Genomic DNA, 27,026 nt, shown 5'->3' with positions numbered 1-27,026 from the left:
ATACTAGATCTGTGTTATTGCAGCCCTGTTGGTAAGTGTGTCGGGATGTGAGGCTGAGAAGCACAGGTGGGCGTGGCTCTGTTGGGTTCTTCAACAATGTCCAGATGAGTGATGGTGTGATAACCTCTTACACTCATGAGTGCTTAAGAGACAGCTGTCTCCATGAAATGCCTATGTTAGTGTTCTCTGTTCTCCTAGAGCATCTGATCTTATGTTTTTGGTTTTCTAAGTCTGTGTAAAAGTACTTTGCGTATGTCTTTTTTGGTTGTCAGGTTTACTATTATTTTTGCCTCCAGGGAAAGTAATTTTTTATGATCCTTCAAGAAGTTCTTTGCTTACCCAAAAAAGATATTTATCAGGTTTGATTCTAAAAATTTTGGTTGCTTTAGATTTATGTCTTAAATCCACACTGTACCTGCAATGGACGTTTGTGTGCTGAGAGATGTGGGGATTTTCCTGTCAGAGACAAGTGTCCCCAGTGCAGTGCATACATACACTTCACAGTGTCCCGATGCACACATGAACTTCTATCCTTGTTCATTTGACCTTATGTGCATGGGCCTGGGTTTCATTTGTTTTACCCTTTCCATCTGTTTTCTAGATTTTTCTCATGTCAGCGGTGTTCATACCTCTGTCTGTCTGTGTGTGTCTGTCTGTCTTTCTCTTAGTCTGTGTGTAACATCTCTCTGTCTGTGTGTCTGTATGTCCTTCTTTCCCTTAGTCTGTGTGTATTTGTGCGAGTGTGTGTGTGTGTGTGTGTGTGTGTGTGTGTGTGTGTGTCTAGAGACTGATATGCAAACCTTCCTCAGTTGTTCTCTATCTTATTCACAGAGGCAGGGTCTCTCAGTTACTTGAGTCCTCATCATTTCAGTGAGTGGAGCTTATCCCTCTTGCTGTGGGGACTTTCTGTCTCTGCCTTCCCATGATGCATTGAGAGTTTGTAACAACATGTGACCTGTCCTATGTTATGTTTTGTATCCAGGAGTTATGTGAGATGATTTAGATATTCATCATAACCCCGAGACATGACTGTCATCAGCCTCGTTAGATAGATGAAGAGAATGAGGCTTTGGGAGTTTCAGTAACTTGGGAAGAGTGCAAGGATCTGACCAATGAGCTCTGAAGCCACATTCTAGCCTTTCTTCTTCTTTTTTTTAAATAAAATTATTATTTTTTATTTTATGTATGTGTCTTAACTACATGCATGTATGTACACATGTGTGTATGTCTGGCCTGTGGAGGTGAGAACAGACCTCTTGGAACTATAGTTGGACAGAGCTTTGAGCTGTCTGGTCCCCTGGAAGAGCATCAGTGCTTCACCTCTGAGCCATCTCCTCCACCGGTATCTCTGCTTTCTGCCTGTACTGCTCTCATGTGTCAGGTGATACGTCGAATAATGAATTCTCTTACAGCCTCCACCATGCAGGTGATTCCAGGGCAGAACCAAAGTTGGGTTTCTGAGTTCATCCTGATTGGCTTCTCCAGTGACCCCATGACCAATAGCATCCTCTTCCTTGTCTTCCTTCTCCTCTACCTGAGCTCAGTGCTGGGCAACGGGCTCATCATCGTGCTGGTCTGCCTGGACACACAGCTGCACACGCCCATGTACTTCTTCCTCTGTACCCTCTCCCTGTTGGATATGGGCTATGTCACCACCACTGTGCCCCAGATGTTGGTGCATCTTCTTGCTCACTCTAAGACCATTTCCTTTGCTGGCTGCTGGATGCAGATGTATGTGTTTGGGGCCCTGGGTATGACTGAGTGCACCTTCTTTGTTGTGATGGCTTATGACCGGTATGTGGCCATTTGCTATCCACTGCGCTATACTGTCATCCTCAATGGGGGCCTGTGCATACGGTTGGTATCAGGGTCTTGGATCTGTGGTTTATTTTCTTCTTTGTTGCATACTTATTTCACCATGAATCTGCCATATTGTGGGCCCAACAAAGTCAACCACTACTTCTGTGAAGGTCCTTCAGTGAGGAGCCTGGCTTGCATGGATACCCACCTCATTGAGATGGTGGACTTTGTTTTGAGTGTCTTTGTGGTTGTTATTCCAATCTCCCTCATTGTGGCCTCCTACATTCATATTGCCAAGGCAATTCTGAAGATCAAGTCCACCCAGGGCCGCTGCAAGGCTTTCTCTACCTGTGCCTCCCACCTGACTGTGGTCACATTCTTCTATGCTCCAGCCACTTACATCTACATGAGGCCCAACTCCAGCTACTCTCCTGAGCGAGACAAGCAGATCTCACTCTTTTACAATGTCTTCACAGCCTTGCTCAACCCTGTGGTCTACAGTCTGAGAAACAAAGATATCAAGAGGGCATTTCTCAAAGTGATGGGACATGGTAGGATGGACTGGTGAGCCAGTATCCTGGGGAGTTTGACTTAGAGTATTCACTATTAAAGAAAGTACAGTGTCTTTCTTTTGTGAAATTGATCTATACATTTCAATTAATTTAGCACTTAGTAATTGGGACAAAATATCATGAAACCAAAGTAACTGACTTGATTGACAGGTGGCACTAAGGTATAATTCCAAATACCTCAGTAATGTTACTGCATCATAAAGGCAAGGGTTCACTTTCCGCTCATATTCGTAGCTCTTGTGAGTGACCTTCTCTGTTCTTACATTCATCCCAAAGGAGGAACCTTATATCCAACCTGTTATCTGTCTTAGGGTTTTGCTACTTTGAACAGTGACCATGGACCAACGCAACTGTTAGAAGAACAGCATTTAATTGTGGCTGGTTTACAGGTTCAAAGGTTCAGTCCATTATCATCAAGGGGGGAAGGGGAGTACAGCAGTGTCCTGGCTGGCACCGTTCAGGAGGAGCTCGGAGTTCTCCATCTTCATCTGAAGGCTGCTAGGAGATTCAGGCAGCTAGGATGAGGGTCTTAAGGCCAATACCCACAGTGACATACCTACTCCAAACGGTCCACTCCTCCAAATAGTGCCATTCCCTGGTCCAAGCATATTCAAACCACCATACCATCCTATAACAGAAGGTAAGAAAGACTGGAAAACTCATAATGACCCATCTTTTCAACAGTGATCTGCTTCTATGTCCACCCATTCTTTTGGCCAAAGCAAGTAGTCTTGTCCAGACTGACAGCAGGATGTGAGAATTTTTTGTCTGTTGAGAAGTAGTACATGTGGCCATAGTCTGATATGTTGGTTCCCCTACCTACAAGGCAGCAAGCAATATGCATAACGTAACCTTGTATAGTTCACAGAAACAACAGGATATCTGTAAACCAACATATAATATGCCAGCTGTGTATAGTGTGATACTAGAGACAGCAGAAGGCTGAGGCAGTATATGCTAAGTAATACAGCATATGTTGTCATGACAATATTATGCTGATAGTATGTGGCACATAATTAATGCAGCTCAGAGAGTAAACTTCGCATATAAGTTCAGTGTGGTCTATGGGTAACCTTGGTGACCTCTCCCGTGAAATGATGTACTGCTGAAAGAGAAAGAGCTGGGTTCTCATCAGAACCTCCCAATGCCTGCTCTAAATTGCAGGCAGCACCAAAGGACATGCCTCACATTTGCTTGTCCACTGCTGATTCCCTTTCAACCCTATGAGGTAGTGCATATGATCTGTGTATCATCTTCAGAGTACCTCTTCCCTCACCAGTCAGCAATTCCTCTGTGGTTCAGTGCCTGTACCATTCTTTCCTTATTTGGGCTCAGCCCCTCCAACTTTATTCTGTAGGCACATATTTTGGAGCATAGTTAATGCTCAGTACTGTTGTTTACTTATTTATTTATTTTGTGAGAAGTTTCACATATCCCAAGGTAGTCTGGAACTTCCCACATTCCTAAAAATAACCTTAAATCTTTTATCTTTTTACCTCCATTCAATGTTGGAATTATGAGATGGGGTACCATATCTGGGAAAATTGTTGATTCTTTGATGATGTCCTTTGATTATAAAGGTTTTCAAATTGGTAAAACCCAATTCATGCACTATTTTTTTTATTTGACAAAGATACACTCTATGTAACCCTGATTCACCTGGAAATCCCTGTGTAGACCCAACTAGATTCCAACTCCCAGAGATCCTTCAGCTTCCTACCTACTTGGTGAGATTAAAGGCATACTCCATTGTTTCTAGCCAAGCAATTGAATCTCTTTTTATTTTCAGTAGATCTATGAGTTTCTTTTCTTGATCCCATGTTGTGGAGATTTACTCCTGGGTTTTGTTTTTAAAATTTCTTTTAGGTATTTATTTTAATTTTTTCAGCTTTCAATTTTTGTTGATTTTTTTATTTGAAATTTTACACAATGCACCCCAATCACACTGACTTCCAATCCTCCCAGATGTACTCCCTGACCCTTGTGCTGTCCCCTACCGATAAAAAAAAGAAAACAAAGGAAAACCACACCAATCTATTTAGTGCTGTTCATGTACTTATTAGATCACTGTTAAGCTCTCAATGTCCAGTCCCTAAAAGATAACTGAGTTGTTCCTCAGCCCCACCGCATGCCAGAACCCATTAACTGTGATGATCTACATGTCAGCCAGCACCCCATCACTCGTTTTGTGAACTCTCTTCAATGGATTCCTGTCCACAGTATATTTTTTCCTGGTGTGTGTGGGGAGGCTGTCAGAGAAGGCTTCAGTGTCTGTCACAATCAACTGTGAGTCTGCAGTCTTCACTGATGCCACTTCAAAGGAAGCTTCCTTACCCATCACAGCCTACAGCATCCTGGATCATTGACTTTCACATGGTTTTGAAGACAGCATCTATCAGGGATATGCACATGAATTATAGTGTGAGCATGTAACATGCACACCAACATGGCCTCCAGTGGCAATGCAGACTGTGGTGGTTTTTCAGGGTTACCCAATTGAGACAATAAACCATCTGTCTTTCCCAATACTTTCCTTCTCCCAGGAAAAAAAGCAGTGTGGGCTACAATATGGAGGCTCAGTGCTGCTTGCTGTCCAGATAGCCCTGGCCCATGGTAAGCCAAGGACCAGCCATATTCAGCAATGGCATGTTCTCTGTTTGCAGTGGCCACACTGGCACAGCTCTCCCATAAGCTTTGGCACCTCATCTCTCGTTTCTCCATTTCCTTCCAATTTCATGATACCTCTGTCTAAAAGCATCTTCCCATAAGATCTGCCTTTTAAAGAAAGTTGTCCTACAAGATACCGCAGGTTCTGGAGTCTCCTCCACCATGATCATGTCCCTGCTCAGAGCCTCTGTGTCTCTCAGGCTCAACAGAGCTGCTGTGTGATCCTGCAGGTTCCAGAAACCCCACCATCTTGAATCTAATTTCTCTTTTGAGTTTTGATCCATTCTAAATTATTTTTGTGGACACTATATGGTAAGGGCTGGATTACATTCTTCTCATGTAGATTTCCATGCCTCTAATCCACATTTTTCAAAAAACATAATGCTTTAAACATTGAAAGATTTTTTTAAAAAGAATCATTTGTTTTATGTATATGAGCATGCTGTCCTTGACACACCAGAATAGGACATTGGATCCAATTACAAATGTTTGTGAGTCATCCTGTGATTGCTGGGAATTGAACTCATGACTTTTGGAAGAGCAGCCAGTCCTTTTTACCACTGAGCCATCTCTCCAACCCACATTGAAAGATTTATGTCCTTAACTAAAACTATTAGTAAGTTTTAGTGCTGATATCTGAAGTGACAATTGTAGTCTACTAGACTCTATGATCCTTTTTATTTGCTATGGCTTTGTGGATGGTTTCAAAAGTGTTAAATGTGAGTGTTTACCCTTGTTCCTTCTTTCTAGTGACTGGTCTTCTCTCAGTATCTTGTGTATTGCTACGGAGAGACGATTGCCATGGCAACTCTTGTCAAGTAAAGCCTGTGATTGTGGGCTTGCTTATACCCTTACTGGTTTCGTCCATTATTTATCACCATGGCAGGGAAATGGAGGCGCCCATGGCTCTGGAGCAGAAGCTGAGAGCTACATCCTGATCCACAGCCAGAGAGACACACGACTTGGCATGGCTTTTTGAAACTTCCAAGTCCACTTCCAGTGACACACTTCTTCCAACTAGGACATACCTTCTAGCCCTTCTAATCCTTTCAAAGTGTTCCACTCAGTTGTGATGGGGCATTCAAATGTGTGAGCCCATGGGCCATTGTTATTCCAACCACCACAGACATTTTCTCAGCCCCTTAGACCTCACATTGAACTTTAAGATCCCTTTGGCAATTTCAAGAGGGTGACTACTAGGATTATGACACAGGTACATTGAATCTGTGTATCCGTTTAGGATGTATTGACATCTTCATGAGGTACTCTTCTTCTTGTGAACCGAAAGCCTTCAAAGACCATATGAACTCACTCTTTGTGATGGTTTGAATAGATATGGCCCCTGGAGATTCATATATTTGAACACTTGGGGCTTTATTTTTTAAAATGCACTTTGAATAAGGGTTCTTAAATGTTTTAACTCTCCTTTTAGCCCAGCATCTACCATAGGTTCCGTGATCAAAAAGAATATTAGGATATGGCGGCAGTGGACATATTTAGAAATTCTCAAATTAATCTATGTTGTCAGGATATATACCAGTAGTTTACTAGTGTCACAATAGTATAACAGAATCAGCAGTGGTAGCATGACCAAGCATAAATAGCCAGGTCTCAGCTAAATCAGCGCAGGTCAGCAAGAGGGACCAGGATTACCAAGTATGCTACGCAAATTCTTTGCCTTGCTTCTCTTAATGAAGGCTGCTAGTGAAGACTGACTTGCAGGCAGCTAGGGTGAGGGTCTTAAGCCTACGCCTACAGTGAAACACCTACTCCAACAACGCCATACCTACTGATAGTGCCACTCCCTGGGCCAAGCATATACAAGCCATCACACTGGCCATCCTCTCACTGCTTGTCATGACTATTGTCACTTTCTTCTCCAGACACTGTAAAATGAATTATTTTATTATAAGAGTAAATAATAGAATTAATCCAGCATCTGTATGTCTTTGTCTTTGCTATTCCACTATAACAGAGAACAGAAGATTTATTTCAAGCTGAACCTCAATATCTGAGAGGTTAAAGGATCTACTTTCAACATTAAGCCTCCCACTCACAATTTAGTGATACCTGAATTATTACTGATCAACATTATTACTGATCTGGCTCTGCAGCTTCAAATGTTCATTTTCATGGTGTCTTCTCAGATGCTGTCCTTTTCATCTTGACCTGAAATTCCATTTGGTCTCTCTCCTCCCCATGGCTGATGTAACCTTCTTCCCTATTCTCTCTTCTGCTCAGCCATTGTGTGATCAGTATTCATTGACAAGACAGAGAGTAATTGGTAAGAATTGCTTACAAAAACTTGAGACAGGAGAGTCATTGGATATAAACAAGATATGAGGGCAGAGAATCACCATTTGAATAATAAAACTGTAAAGTTTACACAATGTAGAAAAACATTATGCATACAAAATACAAATCAAGAAAACCTTGTGACATACTCAATTTCTGAAATGAGCCAATTCTCACATGGTTCACTAATGAGGTATTGTCAGGTGGTGGCTAATGAGGGAGTCCCTGGTTGTAGAGCTGTGGATCTGCTTGGTTCTCCTTTCTCAAAGCTCACCATTTTCTCCTTAATACCTGTGGGTACCAGTGATACATTATAAAATTTCTAGAGTTTGACTTTTCCTTCATGCTGACCTTGGTGTAGTGTCATGTCCCTTATGGGTCAGGCCTGCTCTGAGCTGCAGGAGGAATTTGTGTTAGAGTCCAGGTCCAGCCAGTAGATCAAATTCAAACAATTAAGCATGTGTTAGAGATGGCAGATTCATTTTCACCCAAGAGGCAAGTGGCCAGGCCCTGGAATTGGTTCTACCATTCAATAGATGGGTGACCTCTGCCAACCTGCACATGTCTTTTGGGTCATTGTTTATTATCTGGGCAATGGGCAGGTAGGTCCATACTTGATGTCTTGGTTCTACATCCATTTAAATATTCAGGGTGTGCAGTATCTTGGAGCAGCTATGAGGATCTTTCATGTCTGCCTACCTTTTAGTCCCCACTCTGTAGAGGAATTTTTCTTTTAACATATAAATATCTTTAAAGTTGGTATGATCCACTGGAATGACACATGTTCAATCCCTCTGGAAGGAATACAGGCAAGACCCTAGAATACATCTGTAATCCCAAACACTGAAGGTAAATTTGAAGCTTGTAGAAGGATGTAGCCATGTTTGAAAGTGATGTCTAATTGAGTGACCAACAAAGTGATGGATCAGAGAAATTTTTGACAGAATGAATCAGAGATAGGATATGCAAAACTTTCAGGAGAACAACACAGGAATGAGAGGTGATTTAAGAGAGCAGTGGACAGAGAAAGAGAGATAGACATAGATGGGTAGATAGAGAGACAGAGATAAAGAAAGACAAAAAAAGAAGGCAGAGAGACACACAGAGATAGAGAGATAGAAAAAGAAGGAAGGGAGGCAGTTTTACTAGGCAAGTTTTTCAGAGACAGGTTGCAGGTGAAGGCAGAATGAGCCAGAGATGAGAGGAGTCAGAAGATTAAAACAGATTGTCAACGTTAGTTTGTGGCCAAGCGGAGAAATCCAACAATAAGCTGAGACAAACCAGTTTGAGGCAGTCACCTTGGAGAGGCATTTGGGCCAGAACAGCTGAGTTGAACCAGCTAGCCAGTGTTCAGAAAGAGCTAGAAAAATGAGTTTATTCAGCAGCAAGCCTCTGAGATAACAATGTTCTCTGAGGTAATAAAACCAACATTTATATTTATATCGCTCAGAAAGGTGTAACATTTTCCCTCCTCCAATTTTATTTTATTTTACTTTTTGCCCTTTTTTTGGCATGATCCCAAATACACTTTTTGTGAAACTTTTTTCAAGTACCATCCCTATCATGTGACTGCTTTTTTTCCATGTTGCTGATATCTATGCCTAAGTGAAATGTCTCTCTGTCTCTCTCTCACTGTTTGTTGAGACTCTCATTTTGAATCTGTAATAAAATCTCCATGAACAAACCAGCAGACTCTGGGTGGCTGTATAATTTTGTATGTGATTCTCAGTTCTGTCTGTCTCTCTCTGAACTTCTGTCTCCTTATCGATCCTGAGGGAAAAGAGTCTCTGTCTGGATTCAACTGCATCTCCAGAGCTAATGGGGAGCACCAGTGCTAGAAAGAAGAGTTGGGGGCAGAGCTGTGGGACAATGCTCAGCAACAATACTGCGGGAACCAGGGCTGTGCCATGCTGCTTCTGATTAGTGCTGATTGCCATTGCTGATATACATCCATCATAGCCAATGTCATGGTTGCCAACATCCCACTGAACAGCAGTTGAGATTATACGTTCCACAGTATTTCAACCAGCAAATGCACCACACTCAACATCTGCTAGAAAGCAGATTACAGGAAAAAGTAGTTGACCATCAGGATGTGAAGAATTTTGGAGCCTTTTTTATGGCTCTTTTTTGATGCTATAAATCAAACTCCAGACTCAAGCATTCTATTCCCTCAGGTGTTATAGAGCTGAAAACTATTTTCAGACATTCTGTTTTTATTCCAATATAATTTATTAAATTGTTATTTATAATTAACTATTCACTAGTGTTGTGTTTATAAAATGATAAAGAGAGAGGGGGGATTATGTTCTATGGAGGTCTGGCAAAAGGGCGTGCCTCAGTGGGTCCATGCTGAGGCATCCCTTCCCCCCGAAGGGCCAGCCACATAACAGTATAGTATAGTGTAGAATAGAGTTTACTCAGGGCATGGGGAGAGGAGTTAAGTGGGTAGTAGGGCAGAGAGAGAGAGAGAGAGAGAGAGAGAGAGAGAGAGAGAGAGAGGAGAGGAGAGGAGAGAAGAATAGAGAAGACAAGGAGAGGAGTAGAGGGGTAGAGGAGTAGAGGACATAGAAGCCAACCATGAGGCCATGAACACATGGAGAGAAGGGGGAGGGGAATAGGGAGAGAAGGATAGAAAGGGCAAGAGAGAGCAAGAGGAAGCAAGAGCAAGAGAGTGAGGAGGGGCCAAGCAGCCCCTTTTATAATGTCAGGCATATCTGGCTGTTGCCAGGTAACTGTGGAGTGGAATAATCCTGAGTATTGCCAGGTAACTGTGGGGTTGGAGCTTAGACAGAATACTAACATCCCCCCATTTTAGTTTTTTTTTTTTTTTCGGAGCTGGGGACTGAACCCAGGGCCTTGCGCTCGCTAGGCAAGCGCTCTACCGCTGAGCTAAATCCCCAACCCCTTAGTTTAATTAAAGAAGAAAAATTACAAACAACTGGATTTAAGGAGCAGCTCAGAGAAATTCTTGTTTATTTGTTGTTTTTGCAAACAAGGAGTTCCTCGTGTCCTGGAACTTGCACTGTAGACTATGCTGTCTTTGATCTTATAGAGCTCCTACAGTCTCTGCCTCTGAAGTGCTGAGGTTAAAGTTGTGTACCACCACTGCCCAGTGCTCACAGAAACTCTAAACCTTATCAACCAACTAATCACTCTAACTTGGTATGACTTTATAGTCCCGCATTCTCCTTCTGGATACTCAAGAATCGAAGACACAGGCACAAGACAAGGATGGAGACTCAAGGTCATGGAGAAATTGTGGAAGGTGCAGCACATTATCACCTTTTATACTAGCAAACCTGGAAGGGAAGCGATAACTAGGGGAATTCTATTGAAGAGGAGACCAAGGCAGAATAACAGCAAGTTAAAGAAAATATGCTCTAGAAGTTGATATATTTGGTTCCCAATCTTGTTTGCATCCAAGACACATGGAGAGTCTTCTCTGTCCACAGGCTTGGGGATGTCACTGATGACTTCCCTGTTGCTGTTTCATGGTTGACTTTTTTTTTTTTTAGATCCAATCGGTAAGATATAATTGCCCACTTAAACATACAAAGCCCGGTACCATCCATCCCTTAGGAATATTAATAACTATCTGTAAATACACAGAGCAGAATCTTAGCATCACCTGCCATGGCTTCTCCCCTCTCTATGTCTCCCTTTCTCCTCCTCTAGTCTCCTCCTTTTCCTTCAAACTTCTCTCCCACCTATCCTTCCTTCTCCTCCAAAGACAGGCCTCCTTCTATCCTGTACCTGCCCCTCACCAGTACTTTACAAATTCAATGGAGAGGTGGTTCTGGTGAAGTCACCTGAGTTCTGAGTTCTTGACTAGGCAGCTGTCCTTGGGGCAGTGGAATTAGCATCAAAATACAGTAACTTCAGGGCAAACCACAACATTTCACCCTTTTTGTCTAATTAAAAAAAAACTTTTCTCTCAAATATAAGCTGAGGACAACTACTATCATTTTGTAAATAAGAGCACAAAATATATCTAACACCCAGTCCAACACTATATAAGTTAAACAGAATATTTAGTTATCCATTCCAGCTTGAGAGAGGCTTAAAATCTGTATTATATCTTGGCTAGCTTGTATACTACCTGATAACTATCCAATAAAATATGTATATTTAGAGTTAAACAGCCTGATAGGCTATGAGACTATAATGTCTTCAACCCCGTCAGAAATCTGGGAATGACCAAATATCTATACACACAGGAAGCCTAACACGGCTTCCAGAACTGAGAGGTTGTAGAGACAAATCTCCACTAGCACAGTCCCCTGTTAGCAACATGTGAGCACAGGTCTTCAGCCTTCTGACCCAAAATCAACTGACAGACTCTAGAAATGCAGATTTTGAAGGGCTGATCACCCTGTCTTGGAAGAGTTTATCAGTCAACTATTCTGCATAATTTGTCCTTTTCCGGACAGTATTAGTCTGCAGATGAAACAGGCAGTTTTGTGTAGTGGCTGCCTAATCACAAAGTATTTCCTCACCTGGAGGTAGAGATGTTCACATTCTTCATTAAATCCACCAAAGGTTAACTGTTAGGAGCAGATATGTCTCAACAAAAGATAAATAACTTTAAATCTCAAATTTTGTGGATTTCTGACGTTTTTGAAAACCATCTATCTATATAAGACAATCTGGACTGTTGTCTTTATATCTTAATAATATCTTGAAAGTTCTCTCACAAAGTCAGTAATATGTTTGCTATTTGGCCCTTAACTCACATGTGTAATCAACTCCTAAGTTTGTAATGACATCAATAGAAGGACTGACTCTAAACCTTGTACTTTTGATCTCTTTTAACAAATAAATTCTATATCAAAACAAAGATATGATTTTAGCTTAGTTAACAAATAAGATTACAACTCTATAACTCAATCTACCTAATTCCTCCCTGTTAAATTACAATCATTTCTAAATTTCTCATAAAAACAACTTTAGAATAACCACTTTTAGCCCCCCAAAGTCCAGGGAATTGGGGCGACGAATTCTCCATAACTTCTTCAAGCTGTACATGGGCGTTAAGATATCCTTAGGGGTAGGGGGTAGGAAGAATGAAGCAAATGCTGTAGCAGGATGTGTCCCGACTGGACCCAGCTGAAAGTCCTTGAGACCAGGATTCCAAGTAGGCACACTCTGTAAAATACAACTCTGAAGACAAAAGTTTAGAATCGAGATATCTTTTTGTTTGATTATCCTGAATAAATTTTTCAGGCGGTCTACCTCTATCAAATCTGATCAGTATGACTCTGTGAGGTTTCCAGAGCCTAATCACAGGCTTTTGTGTTTAAAAACACAAAGACAAAATCTTTCTTCAAGCTTTCCAGTTCTTTCTCTGATTCCTTCAACGGGGGTCCTGTTCTCAGTTCAGTGGTTTGCTGCTGGCATTCGCCTCTGTATTTGCTGTATTCTGGCTGTGTCTCTCAGGAGAGATCTACATCAGGCTCCTGTCGGCCTGCACTTCTTTTCTTCATCCATCTTGTCTAATTGGGTGGCTGTATATGTATGGGCCACATGTGGGGCAGGCTCTGAATGGGTGTTCCTTCTGTGTCTGTTTTAATCTTTGCCTCTCTATTCCCTGCCAAGGGTATTCTTGTTCCCCTTTTAAAGAAGGAGTGAAGCAGTCACATTTTGATCATCTGTCTTGAGTTTCATGTGTTCTAGGCATCTAGGGTAATTCAAGCATTTGGGCTAATAGCCACTTATCAATGAGTGCATATCATGTGTGTTTTTCTGTGATTGGGTTACCTCACTCAGGATGATATTTTCCAGTTCCAACCATTTGCCTACGAATTTCATAAAGTCATTGTTTTTGATAGCTGAGTAATATTCCATTGTGTAGATGTACCACATTTTCTGTATCCATTCCTCTGTTGAAGGGCATATGGGATCTTTCCAGCTTCTGGCTATTATAAATAAGGCTGCTATGAACATAGTGGAGCATGTGTCTTTGTTATATGTTGGGGCATCTTTTGGGTATATGCCCAAGAGAGGTATTGCTGGGTCCTCAGGTAGTTCAATGTCCAAATTTCTGAGGAACCTCCAGACTGATTTCCAGAATGGTTGTACCAGTCTGCAATCCTACCAACAATGGAAGAGTGTTCCTCTTTCTCCACATCCTTGCCAGCATTTGCTGTCACCTGAGTTTTTGATCTTAGTCATTCTCACTGGTGTGAGGTGAAATCTCAGGGTTGTTTTGATTTGCATTTCCCTTATGACTAAAGATGTTGAACATTTCTTTAGGTGTTTCTCAGCCATTCGGCATTCCTCAGCTGTGAATTCTTTGTTTAGTTCTGAACCCCATTTTTTAATAGGGTTATTTGTCTCCCTGCAGTCTAACTTCTTGAGTTCTTTGTATATTTTGGATATAATGCCTGTATCTGTTGTAGGATTGGTAAAGATCTTTCCCCAATCTGTTGGTTGCCGTTTTGTCCTAACCACAGTGTCCTTTGCCTTACAGAAGCTTTGCAGTTTTATGAGATCCCATTTATCGATTCTTGATCTTAGAGTATAAGCCATCGGTGTTTTGTTCAGGAAATTTTTTTCCAGTGCCCCTGTGTTCGAGATGCTGCCCTAGTTTTTATTCTGTTAGTTTGAGTGTATCTGGTTTGATGTGGAGGTCCTTGATCCACTTGGACTTAAGCTTTGTACAGGGTGATAAGCATGGATCGATCTGCATTCTTCCACATGTTGACCTCCAGTTGAACCAGCACCATTTGCTGAAAATGCTATCTCTTTTCCATTGGATGGTTTTGGCTCCTTTGTCAAAAATCAAGTGCCCATAGGTGTGTGGGTTCATTTCTGGGTCTTCAATTCTGTTCCATTGGTCTATCTGTCTGTCTCTGTACCAATACCATGAAGTTTTTATCACTATTGCTTTGTAATACTGCTTGAGTTCAGGGATAGTGATTCCCCCTGAAGTCCTTTTATTGTTAAGGATAGTTTTAGCTATCCTGGGTTTTTTGTTATTCCAGATGAATTTGCAAATTGTTCTGTCTAACTCTTTGAAGAAATGGATTGGTATTTTGATGGGGATTGCATTGAATCTGTAGATCGCTTTTGGTAAAATGGCCATTTTTACTATATTAATCCTGCCAATCCATGAGCATGGGAGATCTTTCCATCTTCTGAGATCTTCTTCAATTTCTTTCTTTTTTTTTTTTTTTTGTTCTTTTTTTTCGGAGCTGGGGACCGAACCCAGAGTCTTGAGCTTCCTAGGCAAGCGCTCAACCACTGAGCTAAATCCTCAACCCCTTCTTCTTCAATTTCTTTCTTCAGAGGCTTGAAGTTCTTATCATACAGATCTTCCACTTGCTTGGTTAAAGCCACACCGAGGTACTTTATATTATTTGGGTCTATTATGAAGGGTGTCGTTTCCCTAATTTCTTTCTCAGCTTGTTTCTCTTTTGTGTAGAGGAAGGCTACTGATTTATTTGAGTTAATTTTATATCCACCCACTTTGCTGAAGTTGTTTATCAGGTTTAGTAGTTCTCTGGTGGAACTTTTGGGATCACTTAAATATACTATCATATCATCTGCAAATAGTGATATTTTGACTTCTTCTTTTCCGATCTGTATCCCCTTGACCTCCTTTTGTTGTCTGATTGCTCTGGCTAGAACTTCAAGAACTATATTGAATAAGTAGGGAGAGAGTGGGCAGCCTTGTCTAGTCCCTGATTTTAGTGGGATTGCTTCAAGTTTCTCTCCATTTAGTTTAATGTTAGCAACTGGTTTGCTGTATATGGCTTTTACTATGTTTAGGTATGGGCCTTGAATTCCTATTCTTTCCAGGACTTTTATCGTGAAGGGGTGTTGAATTTTGTCAAATGCTTTCTCAGCATCTAATGAAATGATCATGTGGTTTTGTTCTTTCAGTTTGTTTATTAATGGATCACATTGATGGTTTTCCATATATTAAACCATCCCTGCATGCCTGGGATGAAGCCTACTTGATCATGGTGGATGATTGTTTTGATGTGCTCTTGGATTCGGTTTGCCAGAATTTTATTGAGTATTTTTGCGTCGATATTCATAAGGGAAATTGGTCTGAAGTTCTCTTTCTGTGTTGGGTCTTTGTGTGGTTTAGGTATAAGAGTAATTGTGGCTTCATAGAAGGAATTTGGTAGTGCTCCATCTGTTCCAATTTTGTGGAATAGTTTGGATAATATTGGTATGAGTTCTTCTATGAAGTTCTGATAGAATTCTGCACTAAACCCATCTGGACCTGGGCTCTTTTTGGTTGGGAGATCTTTAATGACTGCTTCTATTTCCTTAGGAGTTATGGGGTTGTTTATCTGGTTTATCTGTTCCTGTCCCATCGCCATGGGGTAGGTATGGATTTAGGAGGCTTGTTTCATAGGAGAGATCAAGCGCTCACTCAGGGAGAGAGGATTAAGAGTTTAGAAAAAGGATTTAATCAAGTTTTTTTGTTTTATTGATGAAAGGTGTCCCTGGTTAATCTTAAGTAGTGTGGGGCTAGCTTAAGTAAAACTTGTAATAAAAAAGGGACAAGGTAATGGTAAAGTGTTTTTGCATATGCGTTCTTTTAGAGTTATAGTTTAGTCTTTGGACCCTGATTAGAGATAGTTTACATGAGAGAGAATGGGTTTGGGAAAAACAGTCCTCCCGGACTCTCCACGGATGCTTTGGAGAAAGAGAAAAACTTTCAGAGCTCTCCTAGGAACAAAAGAAAGGCAGGAGACGTCCTGCCTCTCTGCTGGCTCCTATTGAAGAAATGCTTATTTCTGGTTCTGGGTTCCATAGGTAGGATATCTGGGTCCCTTCGGTGGGACACCATCTAGTTTTTCCCCTCTATGTCTATTGTCTGTCCTTGGTGCACCAAGCTGTCCATATCTGTCAGTTTATGTCTGTGGTTTTTGTTTCTCGTTGTTTAAATGTTTTATGTTTCATGTTCAAAAGAGAAAATGGTTAAAAAAAACTTTATCTGCTAGTCGTTCACACCTTGATTTGATTTTAACTCATTTCAAAAAGGAACAAATGAATAAAAAGCAGTTTCAATCAGGCCCTTAGAGCCCTGTACCTGTAGCCAGGTGTCTAGGTCAGCTGGAGAAGCTGCCCAGGGGTGAGCGTCTACATGAGCTGATTATTAGACTCAACAAGGTGACAAGGTGCTTCTCTTAAAATCATAGCTAAAAAGGTAAAAATGGTGCTTGGTCTAAATATTAAAGATATGTGTAGCCACTTCAATTTTGTTTCTCATTGGTTTTAAATGTATAAATTTGCTCTACTTGCCTTGGTCATGGATTGTTGGCTTTTAAGTTATTGGATATGGTTAAAAAGGTATAATATTGGTAACAGAAAGTTGACACAAAGCTGGTAATTTGGATAGAGTCATTCTAGACAACATGTGGCATGAGCCAACCTAGGGAAACAGGTCTAAATTGAGATAATATTTTTATGGAAGTCTTATTCTAGAAACCAGGTTTCTAAAAGAATTTGGGGCAATGTCTCTTTGTTGAGGTATCAGAAACCGCACCATCGTGCGTTCATATGTAGGAATTGGCAGTCAAATTTTGTAGCGTGAAGGACAGACTCAGCGTTTTGGAGACTGGATTTTGGAGACTAGATCGTTTGTTGGAGGCTGAGTTTTGCTTTCCAAAGTTGTGGTTTGCCCTGAAGTTACTGTATTTTGATGCTAATTCCACTGCCCCAAGAACAGCTGCCTAGTCACATACTCAGAACTCAGGTGACTTTCCAAAGTTGTGGTTGTGCTCTGGTGTTACAAGGAGAACTTAAGGATTGTGATTAAGGATTGCCAGTGTTACATTGACTAACTCAAACTTATTTATACTTGAGAAAAAATCAAACAGGTAGAGATTGTTACAGGATTTACAAAGAATTAATGAGGTTTTAGAACTTGTGAGAGCATTACAGCCAGTTTGTTTACTCCAACTGCCATTTCAAGATAGATTTAGAGGATTGATTTTGAATTTTCATTTCGTGAGCTCACTTATAATTTTAGAGAGCCCATAAAGTGATATCATTAAAATTTTTTTACAAAAGAATGGCTAATAGCCTTGTATTGTGTAATTTTGTTGCTTTTTCAATGTAAGAAGTTAGAACTTTAAATCCTTCAGTGTATATGGAAATTTTTACTACAAACCTTTGCTCTCAAAATGAGCTTTAATTTGGGGAGTAGCTGTTACACTACTCCAGAAAAGAATATTTGAAGCTAATTTTAAGCTTCTAAGGATATGTTAATTGGCTAAGTACCTCACCTTACCAGAGGACTTAACTTTGTTATCCTCATTGGAAATAAAGCTTCAGTTGTGTTAATACAGAATTGTAGGTTAGAATCATGGAAGTATTTTAAAAAGAAACCTGGTAAAACATGTCTTATTCCAAACAACAGTTAAATTGGTTATTACAAAATACTGATATTTGGCCTATTACATATACAAATTTTCAGGCAAAATTAATAATTTTACTCTTTACATGCTTTTGTACTTCCTGTATATTTGTGCATACAACCCATAGGAAATGCGCTCACTGTATTTATAGATGGTTCATCTAATGAAAAGGCTACATGTATGATTGGATCACTTGTTTATTCTTGAGTTTCTGCTGCTTCAGCACAGATTATTAAATTCCGTGCTTTAGCCACTGTTTTTAAATCAAGCTTTCAATTCACATACTGATAGCCAATGTGCCGCTTGTGGTTTACAGTTGATTTCAATTACTTAATGCTTTACTAGAGACAAGTTTTCTACATGAAATCAGTGAGTGATGATTTCAGTGTGAATGTCTGACAACTCACTGTCCTTTCAGTGCTCTGGCTCAGACAACTAAACAAAACCATAGACCCAGCTCTTTGAAAATGATAATGGAGTTGATAACACTCCCTCACAAAAAGAGGAAGACTCCATTTGCTTACTTTCAACTCCCATCCTCACCTTACCAGCTCAGGGATTTCTAGTACGACTGAGTCTGGATGCTTATATTTAGGTAAATAAAGCTGGTGAGGGGCTGGAGTGATGGCTTAGTGGTTAAGAGCACTAAGTACTGTTCCTTTATAGGCCATTTAAGAACTCAAACTGGATTGCCTGGACCCCTTAGCAAGGGAGGACAATGATACCAGGCAGATTATAGGCCTTACATAGGAACAGTTAGTCAAAAAAATCTCATTCTTTATATATCCAAAACAATAATGCTGGAGACAATAATTTGGTATAAAAGTCAATTTATAAATACAAGTGCTCAGTGTCCTCAATTTAATCCTCGAGGACTTATCTTAATAAATAATATCTTAACTATATCTTAATAAATAAAAAAGAGGGGAGTTATCCCTGTATGCTAAATAATGCTCCTTTTATTTCAATTTTAAAATTTGGATGCCAAGGAACACTCTGAGTTTATGGCACCCTACAACTAGGCATACTTCTGCCTAGGTGAAATAGAAAGATCCACATATTGGCATGATCCTGTTCAGATATTTTATATGGGGAAGAGGGAATCTTTGTGTTTTTTCTACAGGATGCTACAGGAGTGTGCCAGCTGCCCGAGTGGCTGGTGAGCCATGCTGATCCTGGGAGCATAAAGATTCAGCTCTTGTGGTTCAGGTCCCTGAAGTCATTCCTCTGCCCTGAGAGGAAAATGGAAGATTCACTCTCATCTTTTGTCATCACAGAGATTTTGGCATTGCTGCAGTCAGTGTTACCACTGCGTGTGTCCCGCCCCACCGCGGCCTGCGCTCCAACCCTCTGTGCACTGCTGCTTGCTGAAGAAGACTGGACTCCAGCTGTTACCCCTGCCCCCCTCATTCCTCTGGTGACTCTTGTTGCCTTAACTGGTGTTGTCATTTTGCAGTCTGTAACTTCACAGGAATGCCACCTGCGTGAAGCTGCTGTGGACTGGGGAACTCTGCCCTGGTTCTGCAGATCTCAGACATGGTTCCATTGCCTGCTGCTTGTTCCAGAGAAGAATGACCGATCCTGAACTGTCCTGGGAAAGACCTTGGCACTTTCGCTGCCATTGTAGCAGCCATTACCGCTGCAGCCATTGTGTTTGCAGTGTCTGGAGTTACCCTCCCCCAATCTATTGTTAGGTAAGCACAGTGGGTGAACTTTCTGGAGTAGTTGCTAACAATTGGGAATCCTAAATTTTATTACAGGAGAGGCTTGACTAGGCCCTTGGTGATATGGCCATAGCAGCTGAGGAGAACCAGATGAGGTGCCCACTACTATCGGGAGAGGCTCAACTTCCACAATCTCTTATATTAATGCCATCTGGCCCCTGCTCTTTCGCCCCTGGGCTCAAGTGAGAGGAATGAGGATGACCAGATGTAGCTTCTTCAGTGACGGGCAACTTCCTCTGACCCTTGACCAATCTAAGACATGGTGCCTTGCGGGCCACAAGGTGATCCTATGACAGATAAGGCTGGGGTTCGAGAGGTCGATCCTAAGACAGAAGTGGCTACACCTCGTTTAAATGTACGGGCCGGTCAAATGCTCCTCTGCCCAGTTTCTCCCCCAATAAACACACACGTATAGCCCAGAACGGTGTGTTACAGCATAAGTTCATTCCTAGCCATTGGGGTGCAGTCCTGACTGTAAGAGTGGCTCGCCATGGCCGAGCTGGGCACTCTGTGAGGCATGTCTGATCTCTCTCAGACCACTACTTCCACCTAATGGTCCTTTTTAAAAGAATAACGGGGGAGATGTAGTGAGCCGTATTGGATTTGGGCCTAGCCGCTTTGTGACTGCATAGCTCAAGGTGGCTACTTGACTCTGGGCTGCATGGCCACAGAGGTTTAACCTTGAAATGACTGCCATACGGACATGAAATTGTTGAACTAAAGCCTCTCCCAGGAAGTCCCTGGGAGCAATGACAGGATGTTTCAGCCTGAGCAAAACACCGGATGTCCTTAAGCAGATTCCTGAGAAGGGTTCGACCTTTTCAAAGAACATGTCCCCGGAAGACTGTTGCCTCTTTGTTATAGGAGGATATCTTGCGGTGGAGTGATTCACCTCATATCCTTGGGCACTTCCCAAAGTCCCCCACCCTAAGCTTCAGTTCCCGCTTCTATTCCTGCCTCAGACCTTTAAATGCTTTACATTTCTCTCAATAAAGGAGACCTTGACAACAGAATCTTGCTTGGTCTCCTTCTTCTCTCGCCCCCCATTTAGGCCCAAGGATAGCACCCCTTCGGGACCCTGAATAACTGGGTCCCCGCTGGTGGGGACATCTGTAGTTATGTCTCCCTTTTCATTTCTGATTTTGTTAATTTGGACACACTCTCTGTGTCCTCTCATTAGTCTGGCTAAGGGTTTATCTATCTTGTTGATTTTCTCAAAGAACCAACTTTTGGTTCTGTTGATTCTTTCTATGGTCCTTTTTGTTTCTACTCTCTTGATTTCAGCTCTGAGTTTGATTATTTCCTGCCTTCTACTCCTCCCGGGTGTATTTGCTTCTTTTTGTTCTAGAGCTTTTAGGTGTGCTGTCAAGCTGGTGAAATATGCTCTTTCCTGTTTCTTTCTGCAGGCACTCAGAGCTATGAGTTTTCCTCTTAGCACAGTTTTCATTGTGTCCCATAAGTTTGGATATGTTGTACCTTCATTTTCATTAAATTCTAAAAAGTCTTTAATTTCTTTCTTTATTTCTTCCTTGACCAGGATATAGTTGAGTAGAGCATTGTTCAATTTCCACATATATGTGGGCATTCTTCCCTTATTGTTATTGAAGACCAGCTTTAGGCCATGGTGGTCTGATAGCACGCATGGGATTATTTCTATCCTTCTGTACCTGTTGAGGCCCGTTTTTTGACCAATTATATGGTCAATTTTGGAGAAAGTACCATGAGGAGCTGAGAAGAAGGTAGAATTGCTTTAGGATAGAATGTTCTATAAATATCTGTTAAGTCCATTTGGTTCATGACTTCTCTTAGTCTGTCTATGTCTCTGTTTAATTTATGTTTCCATGATCTGTCCATTGATGGGAGTGGGGTGTTGAAATCTCCTACTATTATAGTGTGAGGTGCAATGTGTGTTTTGAGCTTTAGTAAGGTTTTTTTTTTTTTTTTTTTTTTTTTTTTTTTTTTTTTACGTATGTAGGTGCCCTTGTATTTGGGGCATAGATATTTAGGATTGAGAGTTCATCTTGGTGGATTTTTCCTTTGATGAATATGAAGTGTTCTTCCTTATCTTTTTTGATGACTTTTAGTTGAAAATTGATTTTATTTGATATTAGAATGGCTACTCCAGCTTGCTTCTTCTGACCATTTTCTTGGAAAATTGTTTTCCAGCCTTTCAGTCTGAGGTAGTGTCTGTCTTTGTCTCTTAGGTGTGTTTCCTGTAGGCAGCAGAATGCAGGGTCCTCGTTGCGTATCCAGTTTGTTAATCTATGTCTTTTTATTGGGGAGTTGAGGCCATTGATGTTGAGAGATATTAAGGAATAGTGATTATTGCTTCCTGTTATATTCATATTTGGATATGAGGTTATGTTTGTGTGCTTTTCTTCTCTTTGTTTTGTTGCCAAGACGATTAGTTTCTTGCTTCTTCTAGGGTGTAGCTTGCCTCCTTATGTTGGGCTTTACAATTTATTATCCTTTGTAGTGCTGGATTTGTAGAAAGATATTGTGTAAATTTGGTTTTGTCGTGGAATATCTTGGTTTCTCCATCTATGTTAATTGAGAGTTTTGCAGGATACAGTAACCTGGGCTGTCATTTGTGTTCTCTTAGGGTCTGTGTGACATCTGTCCAGGATCTTCTGGCTTTCATAGTTTCTGGCGAAAAGTATGGTGTGATTCTGATAAGTCTGCCTTCATATGTTACTTGACCTTTTTCCCTTACTGCTTTTAATATTCTTTCTTTATTTTGTGCGTTTGGTGTTTTGACTATTATGTGACGGGAGGAGATTCTTTTCTGGTCCAATCTATTTGGAGTTCTGTAGGCTTCTTGTATGCTTATGGGTATCTCTTTCTTTAGGTTAGGGAAGTTTTCTTCTATGATTTTGTTGAAGATATTTACTGGTCCTTTGAGCTGGGAGTCTTCACTCCCTTCTATACCTATTATCCTTAGGTTTGATCTTCTCATTGAGTCCTGGATTTCCTGTATGTTTTGGACCAGTAGCTTTTTCTGCTTTACATTATCTTTGACAGTTGAGTCAATGATTTCTATGGAATCTTCTGCTCCTGAGATTCTCTCTTCCATCTCTTGTATTCTGTTGGTGAATCTCGTATCTACAGCTCCTTGTCTCTTCTTTTGGTTTTCTATATCCAGGGTTGTTTCCATGTGTTCTTTCTTGATTGCTTCTATTTCCATTTTTAATTCCTTCAACTGTTTGATTGTGTTTTCCTGGAATTCTTTCAGGGATTTTTGTGATTCCTCTCTGTAGGCTTCTACTTGTTTATTTATGTTTTCCTGTGTTTCTCTAAGGGAGTTCTTCATGTCTTTCTTTAAGTCCTCCAGCATCATGATCAAATATGATTTTGAAACTAGATCTTGCTTTTCTGGTGTGTTTGGATATTCCGTGTTTGCTTTGGTGGGAGAATTGGGCTCAGATGATGCCATGTAGTCTTGGTTTCTGTTGCTTGGATTTCTGCGTTTGCCTCTCGCCATCAGATTATCTCTAGTGTTACTTTGTTCTTCTATTTCTGACAGTGGCTAGACTGTCCTATAAGCCTGTGTGTCAGGGGTGCTGTAGACCTGTTTTCCTGTTTTCTTTCAGCAAGTTATGGGAACAGAGTGTTCTGCTTTCGGGCGTGTAGTTTTTCCTATCTACAGATCTTCAGCTGTTCCTGTGGGCCTGTGTCCCGAGTTCACTAGGCAGGACGCTTGGAGTAGGAAGGTTTGTCTTACCTGTGGTCCCGAGGCTCAAGTTTGCTCGTGGGGTGTTGCTTATGAGCTCTCCATGGGGGCAGCAACCAGGAAGATCTGTGCCACCCTTTCCAGGAGCTTCCGTGCACCAGGGTTCCAGATGGCGTTTGGTGTTTTCCTCTGGAATAAGTAATGTGTTCAGAGTGCAGTCTCTTCTGGTTTCCTAGGCATGTCTGCCTCTCTGAAGGTTTAGCTCTCCCTCCCACGGGATTTGGGTGTAGATAACTGTTTATCTGGTCGGTCCCTTCAGGTTCCGGTGGTGTCTCAGATGCAGGGGACCTGCTGCTGTGCCCTTATCCAAGGGAACCCAGAGGCTGTATACAGTTTCCTCTTGGGCCAGGGATGTGGGCAGGGGTGGGCAGTGTTGGTGGTCTCTTCCACTCTGCAGTCTCAGGCGTGCCCACCTGACCAGGCGGTGAGGTCTCTCTCCCACGGGGTTTGGGAGCAGTGAGCTGCTGCGGGCAGGGATCCGGGGGTTTTCAACAATTTTTTAAAAAAGGAAGTAAGCTCAACAATGAGCCTGATAGGCTTTTGTACTCTGTAATATTGGGAAATTATCCCAAAGTTCCCGTGCAGCCAACGTTAAGAGAATTTGAGCTTCCTGTTGTCGTATATATCAAAAGTAGCTACAAACCCTCACTAGCCATCATCAACGAGCCATATAGCCTTTAGTTGTGTAATTCCTAAAACAAACCAAATACCTTTTTATCAATTCCAGTATCAATAAGCAACACATCAAACCAGGACTTTAGCCCAAAATATCTCAATCTGTTAAGCTCTCTACCTGGAGCCACAGATTTTTCTTTAACTTTAATAACTTCTAAAATATATGCCTGCATTCACTCTCCTTGGTGTTACAGACATTTCATCACAACTCTCTACTTGGAGTTAGTGACTAATTTTTCCCTATCTAAGTTCTGAACCATTGATGAAAATCTCCACGTGATTCGGGTAATCTCTTTACTCTCCTTAAAACAAACTTAAACACCTTCTATCAATTCTAATACCAATAAACAACTTAAAACTCAAGAATTTAACCCAAAATATTGACTCTTTTTCTTCTTTCTCTCTGCTTAAGTGCATGAGCATTTTGTCTCCAGGTCTCTGTGTACTCTACATGTATCATGCCTGCTGCCTGGGGAATTCAAGAGGCTACCATATCTGCTAGAACTCTAAATATAGATGGCTGTGAGCTGCCATGAGCATGCAGAGGACCACAATGGGTCCTCTTCAAGAGCAGCAAATCATCCTTTTATTATAGCTAACTTCCAGCCGCCATTGTTTTTGTCTCTTCATTAGCACCAGAGTGGCTCAGTAACTTGCTCAGATACACAGCAGGGAGGAAGGATTTTGATTTGCCCCAAGATAGTTGAGGAAGCAAGAGGAGTGTGAACAAACATGGTCTCATTATTGATTGTCTTGGCTCAGGGTTTGGACAGCAGAAGGAATCACACTGAGAACTTGTTTTTCTTGACCTGTGTAACAGGTGACCAGGTTCAATCTTCTGTTCCCTGAACTGCTCTTATTCACCAGTTAGTTCAGAAAAGGGAACAGGTCACTACCCCCTCACCTATAGGCAGTTTCCTCCTGCTCTGCCCCAAGGGTCTCACTTGTAGTGCTCTTGTTGTCAGCATCCTGGGATTCATCCCAGCATCCCTACTGGGAGCAGAGATGAGTCTCTCTGTGCTCTCAGAGGGAGGCTCAGAGAGGAGGCAGGGACATGAAACCTCAGCTGCTGGTCCCACTGGGAAGATGTCTGAGCTTGTCTTTGTTAGTCAGGATTTTATAGACACCATCTTCAGGAGCCAGGGTTGCCTGCTACTTGTAAAGGAATCGAGAGACTCAGCCCTCAAACTCCATAGCACCTCACAAACATTTTGCAGACTGTGCTGCCTATCATCCTGTTCCTCTCACCTCTGTTCCTTTAGGGGGAATTCCCCTTTGGTCTTCTTCTTCTTTTTTTTTTTTCTTTTTTCTTTTTTTTGGAGCTGGGGACCGAACCCAGGGCCTTGCGCTCGCTAGGCAAGCGTTCTACCGCTGAGCTAAATCCCCAACCCCTGGTCTTCTTCTTGTAAGACTCAGAAGCGGTCACTCTGTGAGACATTCCCTGGATTTATAAGTGGTAAGATGGTCAATGGTGTTTGGCTTGTGTGTGGGGTTCAGACATAGGATGGACTGCAGCAGTCAAGCCCTCCATCTCCTTGTCCTCTCTGCGTACATCTCAAACACCCAGATTTCTTCCCCCTTTGCTCCTTTCTTTTCTTTCTCAACCTTGTTTCCTTCTTTCTTCTTCTTCTTCTTCTTCTTCTTCTTCTTCTTCTTCTTCTTCTTCTTCTTCTTCTTCTTCTTCTTCTTCTTCTTCTTCTTCTTCTTCTCCTTCTCCTTCTCCTTCTCCTTCTCCTTCTCCTTCTCCTTCTCCTCCTCCTCCTCCTCCTTCTCCTTCCTTCTCTCTCTTCTTCTTCTTCTCCCCTATATTAACTTAATATTTACAGAGAGTTTGTCTCTTTCAAATCATGTTATAAATAAAGAACGTAGAGGCCTGAGCTCAAAGATCTTAAGTGAACAGAAAGCCCTGTGCATGAGAGATCGGTGATAGTCAGTGTCTCTGAAGGTGTCTTCCCACTCCACAGAGACACAGCTTGATGCTCTTTGTGGACATGGCCATCATGATTTTCTTTTCTTTTTTCTTTTTTTGGGGTGGTGGTGGTGGTGGTGCAGCTGAGGAATGTAAGTCTGCTGTAGCCCAGCGTGGCTGCAAACTCATGATATAGTACCGAATTTATTTAAACTACTGATCGTAAGCCTTCCAGATGCTGGCTTTGTAAGTTGGGGTTACCATGTGTAGCATCATCAGGTCTGGAACTCAATCCTGATGTCTTTATTTGTGGTACTGGGCATACATATTTGGGCCATCAGGCCGGCTGGAATACTGTAAGCTAAATAAGAGACCACTAGCCGGGAAAACATAATAGATTGTATGACTAACTGATTTTCCCATACTATGGAAACCCCACCTCAGATACTCTTTCCTTGGATTCTTCTCCTTTCAGTACACTCCAGGGTCCCCACACTCAGACAGGAGGGAACTCTCACCAGGAGAGCAGGTCTGTGGGTAGCCATCCAGCTCTATCCTAGGTGATCTGGTTTGTGCTGAATCTCAATGAGCTCAACCAGAGGACACTGTGAAGATTTTGCTCTCTTCACCTTTCACTCAAGAGCCTGTGCACCAGAGCAGAGAAGGCAGTGACCGAGGGCCAGGCTCTGAGGCCAGACTACCTCACCTCCACTTACTTCTCTCATGCCAAGCTTGTAATCTGGAACAAACTGTCCTCTCTAACAAGTCAATTTCTACCTATAACACATGGGCAAAAATACTTCCTTCAATGAGTTGTCATGTTAGCCTTTTAGGGCAACATTAGCTAGAATTTCGAAATTGTCCAGAATAAATATTACTTATTTTTATTGTTGCAAAGACTAGGAATCATCCATTCAGTCATACCCTACTGTAGACAACTCTTTCTCAGTGGTCTGGGAAATCAGTTAATAGGAGAGGAAGAAAGACTCCTCTAGGATTCTTCAGACTCTAACCAGCCACTGAACAAGAAATGCAGGATGTCTCCTGCCTGGGTTAAGGGTGGGAGTGGTAGCACAGAATGGAAGTCTTCCTGCTGAGCTGTGGCCACTGGATGAGCAACACTGCAGGTGCTGGTTGCCCTTCCACGGTGAGAAACTGGGCAAGTGCCCTAAGGGGAGAAAGAGGTGAGGTGTACAGGACACAGGGAGTGCTGGCATGGAGATCTGTGCCTGGAGAGAGGGGAGGTGGAGACAGCTGCATACTAAGGCTTAG

General features: G+C 41.7%; 1 protein-coding gene across 1 annotated transcript; it reads left to right on the top strand.

Annotated features, from left to right (window-relative positions):
• The first annotated feature begins 1,420 nt into the window (after positions 1-1,420).
• Or10ak13 (olfactory receptor family 10 subfamily AK member 13) lies at positions 1,421-2,368 on the top strand. Its single transcript, NM_001000412.1, is given in 1 exon segment — positions 1,421-2,368. A coding segment is annotated over 1 exon segment (948 nt).
• Positions 2,369-27,026: the final 24,658 nt, after the last annotated feature.

This window comes from Rattus norvegicus, chromosome 5 (genome assembly GCF_021556685.1).
Source record: "Rattus norvegicus strain SHRSP/BbbUtx chromosome 5, alternate assembly SHRSP_T2T, whole genome shotgun sequence".
In the NCBI taxonomy this organism is placed as follows: domain Eukaryota; kingdom Metazoa; phylum Chordata; class Mammalia; order Rodentia; family Muridae; genus Rattus; species Rattus norvegicus.
Note: the sequence above shows the minus strand (reverse complement) of the source record. Positions and strands in the feature narration are given on the sequence as shown.